At 49.8% G+C, this 13,314-nt stretch overlaps 1 protein-coding gene across 3 annotated transcripts in view; it reads left to right on the top strand.

Annotated features, from left to right (window-relative positions):
* Sytl3 (synaptotagmin like 3) overlaps nt 1-13,314 on the top strand; it is a 66,767-nt gene that overhangs the window by 42,153 nt on the left and 11,300 nt on the right. For 2 of the 3 annotated variants that reach the window (XM_042702062.1, XM_042702064.1), the window contains 7 exons: nt 472-650; nt 4,041-4,143; nt 7,698-7,868; nt 9,000-9,105; nt 10,088-10,190; nt 11,218-11,423; nt 12,196-12,984. In XM_042702062.1, the coding sequence (XP_042557996.1) occupies nt 472-650; nt 4,041-4,143; nt 7,698-7,868; nt 9,000-9,105; nt 10,088-10,190; nt 11,218-11,423; nt 12,196-12,305 (978 nt within the window). In that variant the 3' untranslated portion in view covers nt 12,306-12,984. Of the gene's footprint in view, nt 1-471; nt 651-4,040; nt 4,144-7,697; nt 7,869-8,999; nt 9,106-10,087; nt 10,191-11,217; nt 11,424-12,195; nt 12,985-13,314 lie in introns of those variants that run through there. The other variant, XM_042702063.1, reaches the window with a different exon arrangement.

Raw genomic sequence — 13,314 nt, 5'->3', positions numbered from 1 at the left:
ACTCTGTCCTGGCCACCACCCTGAGGGACAAGGATTACTTTCCCCAGTAAGACTTTGACAGAGCTAATGAGCTGGCATGGGAATTGAGGTCTGTGTGATTTCCAGTGTCGGCCAGTGGCTCCACACCTGGTGGGGGCCTCATGTCCTGACAGGGATGCAGTCTGGTCCTGACGCAGGTTTTGTAGAACTGCACAGGATAGTTTGACTCATTGCCAGTGATTCGTGTGAACAAGTGGGCTTGGACAGCCTTTGTTGCTAGGCCATGACCCTCATGTGACAAGGTCTTCTCAGGAGACCTCATCTCTTTAAGTTAGAACAGGTGGCCCCTTACTTTGGCAAAGCACAAGCTGGTGCATTATGGGGAGGACGCATGCTCTGTGTGAACTGTGATATATTTGATACCTTGAAATCAGAACTGCCAAAAAATGTACTGTGAAGTAATAATTATTATATCTGTCATTTTGGTTCTAGGGAAGCTTAATTAGCATCAACAGCACTTGCACGGAGATGGGTAATTTTGACAATGTCAATGTCACTGGAGAAATAGAATTTGCCGTGCGTTATTGCTTTAAAACCCATTCTTTAGAAATATGCATCAGGACCTGCAAGAATCTTGCTTATGGGGAGGAAAAGAAGAGAAAATGCAATCCGTAAGTTTTGTCTCTTTTCAAAAAGTTTTAGTACAAGATGATCTATGTACAGATTTCTCAAGTTTTATATGGAAAAGGGAAAGTCCAAGAATATCTAAGATGATCATAAAAGACTTGCTTTAAGGAATATCAGTAAAGCTGTGCTGTCCACACACTGGGAGACAGAACAGAATCAGAAGCCCAGCTAGAGCTTAGTATTTATGGGAGTTGATTGGTCAAGGGTTATCTTAGACCATTTGGTCACTGTAACGTAAGTCTGTGGGTTTAAATTACAGAGATTAATTTCTCACAGTTGTGGGTGCTGGCACATGGGAGGTGCTGGCAGGTTTGGTGTTTGTTGAGGGCTAGCTCCTGGTTTCCGGATGCCCATTGGTTTCTGTCATCACATGGAAGAAAGTGCGGGGTTGCTCTCCGATGACTCATCCCATTCCTGAAGTCTGAACTCAGGCCGAATCACCCCCAGAGCTCCCGCCAAAGACCCTCACACTGGGGCTTTAGTTTCAACTTGTGAATTTTAGTGGAACATAAACATTTAATCTATCAAGGGGCTATTACTAGCCAGTACTCGGGGGTGGGGTGGGGGTGCCGGTGGGAAAGGTAGGCTTCAATAAATGGTGTTGGAAAGTTGAAAGACTTCCATACAGGATAAACAACATTAGGGATGGGAAGGTGGCTCAGTGGTAGAGTGCGTGCGTGCCTCCCAAGCTTGAAGCCCTGGGTTCAATTCCTCAGCACCACATAAACAGAAAAAGCTGGAAGTGGTGCTGTGGCTCAAGTGGTAGAGTGCTAGCCTTGAGCTGAAGAGCTGACCCAGGCCCAGAGTTCTAGCCCTATGACCAACAAAATAAAATAAAAAAAAAAAGGAATAACAACATTAAAATCTTGCCTCATATATAATTCATAGACTAAATAATTCCCCGACTGATATGAAATATCATCACTATTTAAATAGTATTTAAATATCCATTTCCCTGATCACTAACAGAGATGTGCACCTTTTGTGTGCGTGCGTGTGTGTGTGTGTGTGTGTGTGTGTGTGTGTGTGTGCTTGTTTGGGGCTTGTACTCAGGGTCTGGACACTGTCTCTGAACTTCTTTTGTTTAATACTAGCGCTCTACCATTGAGCCACAGTGCCACTTCCAGCTTTTTCTGAGTAGTTTATTGGAGATAAGAATGTTGTAGACTTTCCTTCTCAGGCTGGCTTTGAACTGTGGTCCTCTGATCATAGCCTCCTGAGTAACTAGGATTACAAGCATGAACCATGAATACCCAACCACACATTTTATATTTATATTCCCCTTTTTTGGGGGGGGTCCAGTCATGGGGCCTGAACTCTGGGCCTGGGCACTGTCCCTCAGCTCTTCAGCTCAAGGCTAGTGCTCTACCACTTGAGCCACAGCACCACTTCTGGCTTTCTTCTTTTTGCTTATATGTTGCTGAGAAATCGAACCCAGGGCCTCAGGCATGCAAAGCAATCCCTCTACCACTGAGCCACCTTCCCAGCCCCAAAGCACTTATTTTAAATAGATTTGAAAAAGTTCTCCATTGGCTATCCATCCCAGCTATTCCTTATTTTTGATCATTTATGATGACTTTTCTTATAGAGAATTTGACAGTAGCATATTTGTGAACATTCTTCTTTCCCACCCATCTCTGCTGGCCTTTTCCTCCAGAGTTAGACTATGTGCTGAGCACTGCAAGGCTCCGCCGTTAAAGCTTGCATTTCAAAAAAGGGAAAATAAACTAACACGACAGCCTCTTTTGTGTGTCTATGGAACTCCAGTGCCATCAGAAAGTGGTGAATACATTTTCTAGTTTCTCCTAAGAGAGTTCCCCCCTTTACCCCCTTCCCCCTCCCCTCCCCCTCCCCTCCCCCCTCTCGACTGGGAGAATGGCTAAAGTTATGGAATATCTGCCTGTTAAGGGGAGGCCATGAGTTCAAAGCCCCAGTGCCACAAGTAAGCAAACAAACAATAAGCTCCTTTCAAATCAGAACTGGCATTGAATATTCTGCATATAGCTTTAAGGCAAGGACCTCATCATTACATTTTTTTTTCATTGCCAAGCTAAAGAGCAATGGTGGGTAAAGCAATAGGTTGTTGCTCATATCAACTTTCTTTGTTCCTAGACCCTTTTTCACTCATAGCTGACATTCTGCCACAACTCCAGTTCTATGTGGATACTTTTTTAAAAAAGCATAAATTAACTGAGCTGATATGAGATGAAATAGAAAACTTGAGTAGTCTCATACTATATTAGTCACTTAGCATGATCTAGCAGAGTTGAAAGGGCATGTACTGCTTGGGGGTGTAGCTTAGTGGTCACATACTTACATAGTATGTGCAAGGTCCTGAGTTCAAGTTCTCTGGCTCTGTACATTACATAACAAGCACACACCCTCTCATTCTCGGTTTTATGCCTGGAGAAACTCTTGCTCAGCTACAACTAGAATGTAGGATAGTCATCATAAGCAGAGTTGCTTGTAATTGCAAAAACTTAACACCTAAAAGGCAAAAAGCAAAAAAAAAAAGGCAAAAAGGGAAGATAATAAATTGTGATACTCATGTAGTAGAATAATATACAGGATTATAAATCAATGAGGCTACCTACAGCATTGTGAATGACTTTCAGTATTATATTCAGGAAAAAAAACAAGTAATAGAAGAACACATATGAATGATGTTATTTACATCAAAGTTCAAAAGTAAGAGGCTGTCAGATGTGATGGCTGACTCCTGTAATCTCAGCTACTTGGGAGAGGAGCTCAGGGAGGGTCACAGTTTAAGACCAGCCAGGGGAAAAATTTTGAGAGACCTCATCTCAACCAGTGTGAGGCTTGGATGCGGTGCATGCCCCCCCAGTTATGTGTCAAGCATAGACTGGAGGATCGTGTCTAGCCTGGCCTAGCTAGAAATGTAAAATTCTATTATAGGGAGAGAGCGAGAAAAAACGTAAAGCAAAAAAAAGATGAGGCTAAAGTGAAGGTCCTGAAACAAAACAGAACAGCAGCAAAACTCAGGACCCTCCAAAGTCAGGAGGGGGCGATTCTGAGGTTCCCTGAGCTTTCCATTTCCTCGTTATTTTGGGGTGCTAGAGGGCAGTGATCAGTGGAGAGGGAGAAGGGAGCTGGGTCCTTGGCCCGGCCATCCCGGCAGACTGAGGACTCTCTTCCCTCGTTTTCATCAAAGGGCAGGAGAGGCAGAAATATTCTGGGAGGTCACATAGCCAGCCTCTGGCAGAGCTGTGTGAAGCAGAAGCCGCCCACCAGCACAAGCGTCGCTGGGCCCAGTGGGAAGCAGAGTGCAGAAAACGCTGATGTGCGTTCTGCCCCCTCAACTCTGGCTACCCCATGCTGAGCTCTGAGTTTGTCCTCCTGCATCTGCCCCCTAGGTATGTGAAAACCTATCTACTGCCCGACAGATCTTCCCGGGGAAAACGCAAGACTGGAGTCCAAAAGAATACCACAGACCCAACCTTTGAGGAGACCTTGAAGGTACTTGCTGGGCACCTATTCCTGAGCTGAGTCCTCCCAACCCAGCTGGGCACAGGGTCCGGGTTCAACAAGGCTCTTCCACATCCTGTAAGTGCAGACGCCTGTATGCTTCTCCACGGCTCTGCCTAGCAGCGGCTGGTGCCAGCAAATAGGCCTCTGTACAGGGACAGCGCAGGCTCCACTGGAGGAGAATGGCTTTTGAGAAATGGTTTCTGAGCAAATGGAAATGACAAAAATGAGCCTGGGCTGCCTCTGAGTCTCAGCCTAACACCCGGAAACAGCGTGGCTCAAGAGTTGGCTTTGCTTGTTGCAAGCAAGGGTCAAATGATGAAGTATCTGAATCATGTCAGGTGGGAATCCCCAAAGATGAAACCACTGACTTTTGGTCTCAGTACAAGGGCTTATGGTTGCAGTACTGGAAAAACTCTAGTAATTTTTTTTTTTGCGCGCGCACGCACGCGCGCACGCATGTGTGTGTGTGTGCGCGTGTGTGTATATGTGTGTGTGTGCGCGCGCCTGCGCGCATGCATGCCAGCCCTGGGGCTTGAACTCAAGGTCCTTACATTCTCGTTTGGGTTTTTTGTTCAAGGCCGGTGCTCTACTACTTGAGCCACAACTCCTCTTCCTGATATTGTTTTGGTTAATTATAGATAAGAGTCTTTAGGACTTTCCTGACTGGAATGGCTTTGAACCGTGATCCTCAGACCTCAGCCTCCTGAGTAGCTAGGATTATAGATGTGAGCCATTGGTAACTGGCTCAAAGTGGTTTCAGCTTGTGAGTGCAACCATCTTGATCAGGGTCAGCGCTTTTGTCTTTTTCCCCATCTCTCCCACCTCTAGCCATCCCCTCGATTTACCTGGTTTCATTTTCACCTATGTACATTGAGCATTGCCTACCCTTCCTCTCCCCATTCCTGTGCCCCGCTCCTCTTGACCTTTTCTCCCAACAACACGTGATCCTTCTTGGTTTTTATGTTGTTAATTATGATTCTGCATATATTTTCATATGTTTATCATTTAGATCTAACTTCCACATATGAAGGAAAACTTTTTTTTTTTTTTATGAAGGACTTTTTCCCCCCCGTGTTCTTTGATGCTAAGAAATCTGACTAGGTTTAGGGCAGAGCCCAGGCCTTCTGCTCTGATTTGGGGTAGGGAGACTGGGCCTGGGCACAGAGCTGGCTGTGGGAACCCCAGCCAGACGTGCAGCCCAGCCCTGGGGGCCTCAGCCAGAACTAGGTATTCCACAAGCTCTGCTGTCTGCTGCTGGCAAGAAGAGAGAGCTTTGTTTGTCTTCCTTGGCAAGTAGGGGTGTCTGTGAACTGGCAGCCAGGGGCCATCTGGGCAGCTGGCACAGAGCCCAAGTTCATTAAATAATAATAGCCATTGTTTGTTTCCTGGGTCCCTGCTGTTGCCAAGGGCTGTCTGTATACTGAGGCAGGCATTGGAATCCTCGCTTACCGACCAGAGCTGGGACTGCAGCAGCCTCACTGGAAGCCGGGCCCCCGGGCGGCCCCCGGGGAAGCCTCTGGGATTGTTTCTTTAAGTTATGAGCTCTGACTCAGCAGGTGTGGCTGGGGCCTGAGAGGCTCTGTTACCTCTTTTGCACACGTCCGTCTGTCCATGCTGCTGGCTGCAGCCGGGCCACACACAGGCAAGCCATCCTAGGCCAGTCATGTGGCTATTTGCCAAGCCACGTGCCCACTAGGAGAAAATTTAAAGCGATGTCACCTCACACATTTTAAGTTGCTACCTAAAATTACTCATCATACTTTTTTTGGGCTGGGGCTCAGCCAGCATTTTCATTCAAGGCTGGTGCTCTGCTAGATGAGCCATACCTCCAGTTCCATCATTAAATATTTAATGAGGTATTTTTATGCTAGACAGAGGTTTCTAAAGGCTATTTTAGACAAACTTAATTATATAAATTTCTTTTTTGGTCGATTGTGAAGCTTGAACTCTGGGCCTGGGCGCTGTCCCTCAGCTCTTCAGCTCAAGGCGAGCACTCTACCACTTGAGCCACAGCAGCACTTTAGGCTTTTTCTGCCTGTGTGGCGCTAAGGAATCGAACCCAGGGCCTCTTGCATGCAAGGCAAGCACCCTACCACTGAGCCACCTTCCCAGCCCTAATTATATAATTTTAAAAGTGTGTTTTTTAACCATATGCACATATTTCTGAGGAATTTTTTCCTTTGGTTTCTGTGGTTTGAAACCGGGGCTTTGCACTTGGGAGGCCGATGCTCTAGCACTTGAACCACACCCCAGCTATCTAATTTCAGTTGCACACAGAAGCTCAAGGAAATCACAATTAATTTTTTTATTGTTATAAAGCTGGTGGACAGAGGGGCTGCAGGTCCATAGCTCAGGTGATGAGTGCGTGTCTTTTAGGACAGTGACACCCCTTCCCTTTTCTCTCTCAGTTTTTCCCTCCTCACCTATAAGTTGGAAGTTCACTTTCAATGTAGTGTTTAGTGAGGACCACGGCTGCATTTGTTCACCCACAATTGTTTTTGCCCGTGGGTTTTCTTCAGCCTGTTGTGAGTAGTTTGTAGTCCTGGAAAACTCTTGCAAGGAAGTTTGAAAGAATCATGGCTCTAGTCCATATTCAGAGCATCTCCACACAGGCCAGACTTGAACTGGATGGAAAAGATGGGGGTGAGGGAGCCAGTCGGTCATTTGAAAGCCTTGCACAAACCAGCCGTTCACATTTCCCCAGGCTTTGCCACCTCGGGCATCAGGGAAGACTGGGAAATGATGAGCTATGACAGCAGTCTCCAGTCAGTTTTGAGAAAAGTGCACAAGAAAGTTGAAGGTCACAAAATCGATCATCAAAAGTTTTCTGAGTGGGGCACTGTGCACTCATGCCTGCAATCCTGGCTACTGTGGAAGCTGGGTGTGGGAGGATTGAGGTTGCAGGCAGCCTCAGGCAGACAGGTCCTCAAGACTCTTACAGAACATCCAGGCTCCGGTGGCTCACACTTGTAATCCTAGCTACTCAGGAGGCTGAGATCCGAAGATGGAGGTCCAAAACCAGCTTGGGAAGAAAAAGTCTGGGAGGTTTTTGTCTGTAATTAACCACCAAAAAGCCAGAAGTGAGGGTGTGGCTCAAGTGGTAGAGTGCCAGCCTTGAGCAACAAGCTAAGGGACAGTGCTCAGTCTTTCAGTTCAAGCCCATGTACCAGCAGGACACATGTAGATACAAACAAACGTTATTATGTTTTTTAAACCTAGCTTTTACTACTTTAGGATGGCGCTGGCTGGGGATGGTTTGGGCCAGGTGCAAGTTCAGATCTTAGGGCTTCCATCCTTGTACTGAGAAGTGGGTCCTAGGAGGGGAACAGAACCGGGCTGTGGGTGGGGGTCCTGGTGAATTTGGGCAGAGGGCAGAGGGCACACCCTTTTCCTCCGCCCTCCCCGACTCCAGGCAGCTTGGCCATACCATGCCAAGCTGCAGCCAGCTCTGGGGATGGGGTGGGGGTGGGGGGCACTGCCCCTGTCAGCCCGGGGAGCAGGGCCAGAGGCCGCCACTCAGCACCTCCGCTCTGTTCCTGCAGTATCACATAGACCTTTCCCAGCTGGCCACCCGGAAGCTGCAGGTGTCCGTGTGGCACTTAGGCGCTCTGGCTCGGAGGGCATTCCTTGGCGAAGTGATCGTTCCTTTGGCCACGTGGGACTTTGAGGACAGCGCGACGCGGGCCTTCTGCTGGTATTCCCTCTGGGCCAAGGTGATGTCTGTGAGGCTAGCCTTCCTGTGAAAGTCACTCTCCTGCTGCAACACCTCTGTGGGCAGCATCCGGTGTGGGCCTGGGCTTACACAGTTCACCAGCAGGCTTGTCCGATGGGGCCTCCTCTAGAGAGCTTCCTAAGGCAAGCAGGTCGGAAGCAGAGTGTGCCAATCTCAACAGTGTCCCTCCCCGGGCCAGCTAAGAAATCAGGGCTCAACACTGAATGCGGTGTGGCTCACAGGCCCTGCACCCCAGGGCTCTGACAGCAGAGGATTGTGGCGCTGGCATCTGATTTCCAGATTCGCAGGATGGCAGAGGCTGTATCTCAATGGGCATCTCAGACCAGGCAGAAACGCTTCAGCGTGGACACAGGCCAGCCTGCGTGGCTCCTGAGGAACCAGGGCCCTTTGTGATCACCAAGAGCTTCTCCTTATGCTAGAGCCATAGGCCACTGTGCGTGGATCCTTCTCAGCCTGCTGTGCCCATCCTGGGGTGAAAGATTGGCTGGATTTCAGGGTCATCTTTCCCTGGGCTCTTCTTTACATGTGGGCAAAATGACTCATGACCAGAGAAGCTGCCTCGGGGTGGGGTGGGGGGGCTCAGCAGGGGGTCAGGACAAGGTGCTGCCAGACACCCACAGCCGGGAGAGCTCAGTGTCCAGTCCTGGGCTGGGGCACAATCTGTGAGCTCTGTAACTCCAGTGCTCACCGTGAACCTTGGCACGAGTCCCTAATGACCTGGATGGAATGGCTGAGGTGGGCGGGGGGGGGGGGGGGTGGTGGAGGGTGGGGAAGCCAGATCTTATTTACTGTTTTCAGATCTGTGCACAGCTTTCCTTAGGGCTGGCTTGCTCTCATCGGCCTGCTTCTTGGCCCCTGTCAGCGGTGGCTTACAGGGGGTGGTGAGCATGCCGAGATAAGTCCAAGGATGGAGAAGGACTGTGTGTCACACCCATACCCGCCTCACCCCAGGCTCTGCAGGCCCGAGAGCTTTTGCAGGGGAAGCGGGGGGGGGGGGCGGTATATGGACACGGCTGAGGCAACCAGAATAGCAAGGAGGTTCTTGGATGGCTTGGAGGTAGGGGTGAAGAGGGGCGGGATCCCGCCTCTGAAGTCTGCCTCTTTCCCACAGGGTGAGAAATGCGAAGACAATGTTCCTCAGAATAATGGAGAACTTGCTGTCCGGGCTAAATTGGTCCTTCCTGCGGGGCCTAGAAAGCCCCAAGAGGCTCAGGAAGGTAGGTGACCTCAGGCCGGCTGAGCACTTGTCTGGGTCATGGTTCGGTTCCCAAAGCCTGGCAGGCAAGCAGGCAGGCAGGCATAGAGGTGGGCACAGGTTTGTAGGACTTCCTAGCATTTCCTTCCCACCACCTGCAGATCCTGGGTGCCCCAGGAACTCACATGGTGATGGAGAAGCAGCCTGGAAAGGGGGTGGTGTATGTCCCCAAACCACTATGTGAGGGACCATGGCAGCCAAGGCCTTCACGCCCACTTCACACACTGTAAAGACACTGGCTCCTAGACTCCCTCTGCCTTCCCTCAAGTGGCAGATTGGACAGCCAGAAGGGAAACGCCAGTGTGTGTCGCATGGGGGGCATTGGCTTTTCAGAAACCACCAGGGCTTCGCAAGCTACTGGATCCCAGGGCTCAGAGGGGACTAGCCGGCTGAGTGAGAAAGGACAGAGCCTCGAGCACGTAGACAGAGGCTTAGCTAATGTGACATGAGCACCGTAGACAGAGGCTTAGCTAATGTGACGCACATGAACCTGAGGACAGAGAGGGGAGATGGGAGAGCTCACGGCTCCGCTGCATTGCTCAGTGACTTGCTACTGGCAAACAGAGGAAATTCTGCTTCTCATCTCACAGGCCACCAGCAGCCAGCACCCGTGGCCATGTCTATCTGTCCTTCTGTGGCAGCAGGCTGAGGTTCTTCATTTCCAGAACCATTGGTTTCAACCAGACTAAAGCTTCTCCATCTTCCCTCCCTCCCAGCCCTCTCTGCAGCTCCTGCCTTCCTAGGGCTTTAGAAACCTTGACCTGGGTATCACGCTGACCACTTAGCAGGCAGTGCATGGGCAGGACCCGTGTACCCCTTCCCCCTGCTCTTGGGGTGGAGGCCATACCATCATCCGGCAGAATGGCCGGCTTTGAGGAGCTGGTACTACCCGCTCAAGGTATCAGGAGAAATGCATTTGACGGAAGCTCTGTCTTTCCTTCCAGGGACAGATCAGCTGACCCTTGATGGTCAACTCTGCTTGGTGGTTCTGGGAGCCAAGAATTTACCTGTGCGCTCAGATGGGAGCTTAAACTCATTTGTTAAGGGGTAAGTGTTAGTAGAGGTAATACGGTTTACTGATTCTGTACTCCAGTCCCAGAACCTGTAGGAAATACCAGAAAGTACAGGGCATTTAAATTTTCATCTTACTGTAGCTCTCCTATGAAAGTCCAGTATCCAAGAATTCATGGGATATAGTCATTACATTTAACCAGAAACTCAGATCGTACCAGTTCTTATTTTATATCGATCAGTTTTGAAATCAAGTATGAAAGAATAGTGGGTTCAAGTCAGTATTTCCTCACTTAATTGGACAAACCACTCTGTGATGGCTCCACATTGTTTTCCGTCTGGTGCTGGGTCTTGAACTTAGTGCCTAGGTGCTGTCCCTGACCTTTTGCTCTACCACTTCAAGCCACAGCTCCACTTCTGCTTTTTGGGTAATTTAGTGGAGATAAGAATCTCACCCTTTCCTGTCCAGGTTGACTTCGAACCTCCCTTCTCAGGTCGCAGCCTCCTGTGTAGCTAGCGTTACAGGCGTGAGCCCGCAGCGCCTGGCTCCACATTTCATTCTTAGTTACTATAGGTTACGAGTGTGTTGGTTTCTCCGACGGAAAAGCAAGCACCAATAGTTATACTGACGAGCAGACCACCAGTGGCTGACAGAATGTCAAGTCATGGCCTACCTCATCCCCACAGAAGCCTGTGTCCTAACCTTGTTGTTTCTGTGTCAGGCCTTGGGAGAGTTGGGCTTTCAGAATGTATTTGCCTCAGGAGAAGGGAACAAAATGAGATCCCAAGTCTATAGAGCCCCGGTCCCCGGGCAGTGCCCACCTCATGGGTTCTATCACCAATGGGTGGGAAGGAGAGACTGAGGATGCCAGCAGCCTTCATCGCTGACCTAAATTCAGAGAAATTCTGTGAGGGCCCGAGGCCAGACCTTGAGCTTTCCAGGCTGGTTTAGAGCGTTCACTTTAAGTCGGACGTGTCCACGCTGGGTCATGGGTCTTACTGGGGAAGGGGGGAGGCTGCTTGCTGGACACGGAGCTCAGAGCTTCCTGTGTCCCTTCTTCAGCTGCCTCACTCTGCCGGACCAACAGAAACTGCGGCTGAGGTCACCAGTGCTCAAGAAGCAGGCCTGCCCGCAGTGGAAGCACTCCTTTGTGTTCAGTGGCGTAACCCCGGCTCAGCTGAGGCAGTCCAGCTTGGAGCTGACTGTCTGGGACCAGGCCCTGTTTGGGATGAGCGACCGCCTGCTGGGCAGAGCCAGACTGGGCTCAGGTACGTGCTTGAGTCCCCAGTGCTTATCCAGTAACGGGCCACAGCTTTGCTGTTCATTGCAGTCATGAGAAGAGAGAAAAATCAGTCTACGGTGGCAGTGACTTCATTAGCTTTGAAATTGCCTAAACTGCCCTAAATGGGAATCCCGAGATGCAGGTTTAACTCGGCAACAGAACGGTAATACAGCCAAGTATGTGGGCAATTTAAATCAGATTTACATCTGTTAAAGCAGTGAAAGTTTTAGGCCTTAAAGTGGGCAAGCACAGAATCTAATTTTGTGGCTGGTGTCAACCATTAAGAGGATTATTTTCTGAAAGGAAAATACCTTACCCCAAACAAATGACAAATCAGAAAGGACTATTCAGTGTGGCTCACGGGGTCTGCTGGGAGGGGGGTTAGCCCTCTGCTTGTGGGGAGACTCTGCCCCAGCAGCCAGCAGCTCCCACACTGCCACATCCCCCACACCTGTGCACAGGCCGCCGGCCTCCCACTGAGAATTGCTAAACAAGACTGTGAAGTTTCTGGAAGGAAGCTTGACCAAGCACCACCCCCTACAGAATCCTGTTGTGACCCCTCTGCCCACAGCCTTGGCCCTGGGTGCTGACTCCCCTCCCCCCCAGACCTCAGAAATGCCGTGTACTTCCTATCAGCGGGGCTGTGGTGGGGTCACTCTCAGTCATCTGTGGTCAGCTTTATTATACAGCTTCCAGTCAGAAGGAAGACTTTTCTTGGTCCTCCCCACCCCCACGCTCATTTGTCTGTAACATCACAGAGGCAGGTGCAGCTGACGATGCGGGCACGTGTTCTCAGACAAAGCTTCGGTGGCAGAAAGTGCTTTCCAGCCCCAATTTATGGACAGACATGACCCTCACCCTGCACTGAGGCGAAGCTCCAGGCTGCCGTGCTGGGGTGCGCGCTGGTGGCACTGAGGGGCCATTGCTGGACAAGACCCCAGGAGCCTAGAACGCCGTCCACACCACATCTGTATACGCAAGGACCAGAGCATCACACAGATGAGACTTGGGTGGGTTACGGGGAAACGGTCAGATTTCAATAAATGTTCAGACTTGGGGGCCCTGCAGAGAACCCTTGGTAAGTCCTTGGCACCCCACCCCCACACAAGCAGACACCCTGGGCTGCGGTGCCTAGGAGAGCTTTTATTGTGTACACCTGCAGGCTGGCGTTCGCCCGCAGACTGGGAAGGCCGCACAGGGTAGCAGGGGGAAGGAGCTGGGCTCGGGAGAGCAGCTGTTTGATAGTCCTTCAGGAGTGTGGACGAATGGAAGCAGGTCAGAGTCCCTTCATGGCTGGAGTCGGAATCATCTAGCAACAGCATTTTTCGAACAAGCAGCTTAGGTATTGGACGCGTGTGGTTATATGTACAAAGAACAGTAAAAGAAACAATTTGTACAGCTGTGATTCCAGCAGGCTGTGGCTTTCCGCTCTTACTCCAGAGCCGGTGCCATGGTCACATGTGTTTTTGTGTTTTTATTTTTAATATGTAATTTTTATTCTGTAAAAGGTAACAAAATATACAGAACAAAACTTTCCCTTTTAAAAACTAATGTTACAAACCCTTATATATAAATACTATGTCCTAGAGCTGATCATGAATGAGTTAGGTATAGAAGCCCAACGATATATTCTATGAAGAAGACTAACATCGCAGTGTATCAAGAGTCCTGTACCGTTCTCTGTGAATGACCACTGCAGACTCGAACTGCTGCAGCGGATGCTGGAAGAAGGGAATCATTGTGTGGAGGAGTGGTATAGGCTCAGATTTCCAAAATAACTTTCTCCCTCCCCGCAGAAACATGCAGATGGACCTTTCCTGGAAACCAAGGGCACAGGGGCTTGAGCTCGTCTCAGAACCAGAGGCAGTATGGCACAG

This window comes from Dipodomys spectabilis, unplaced genomic scaffold (genome assembly GCF_019054845.1).
Source record: "Dipodomys spectabilis isolate Male_0828 unplaced genomic scaffold, ASM1905484v1 ptg000302l, whole genome shotgun sequence".
NCBI classification, from domain to species: Eukaryota; Metazoa; Chordata; class Mammalia; order Rodentia; family Heteromyidae; genus Dipodomys; species Dipodomys spectabilis.
The sequence above is the reverse complement of the archived record's forward strand: the minus strand, read 5'-3'. Positions and strand labels throughout refer to the sequence as shown.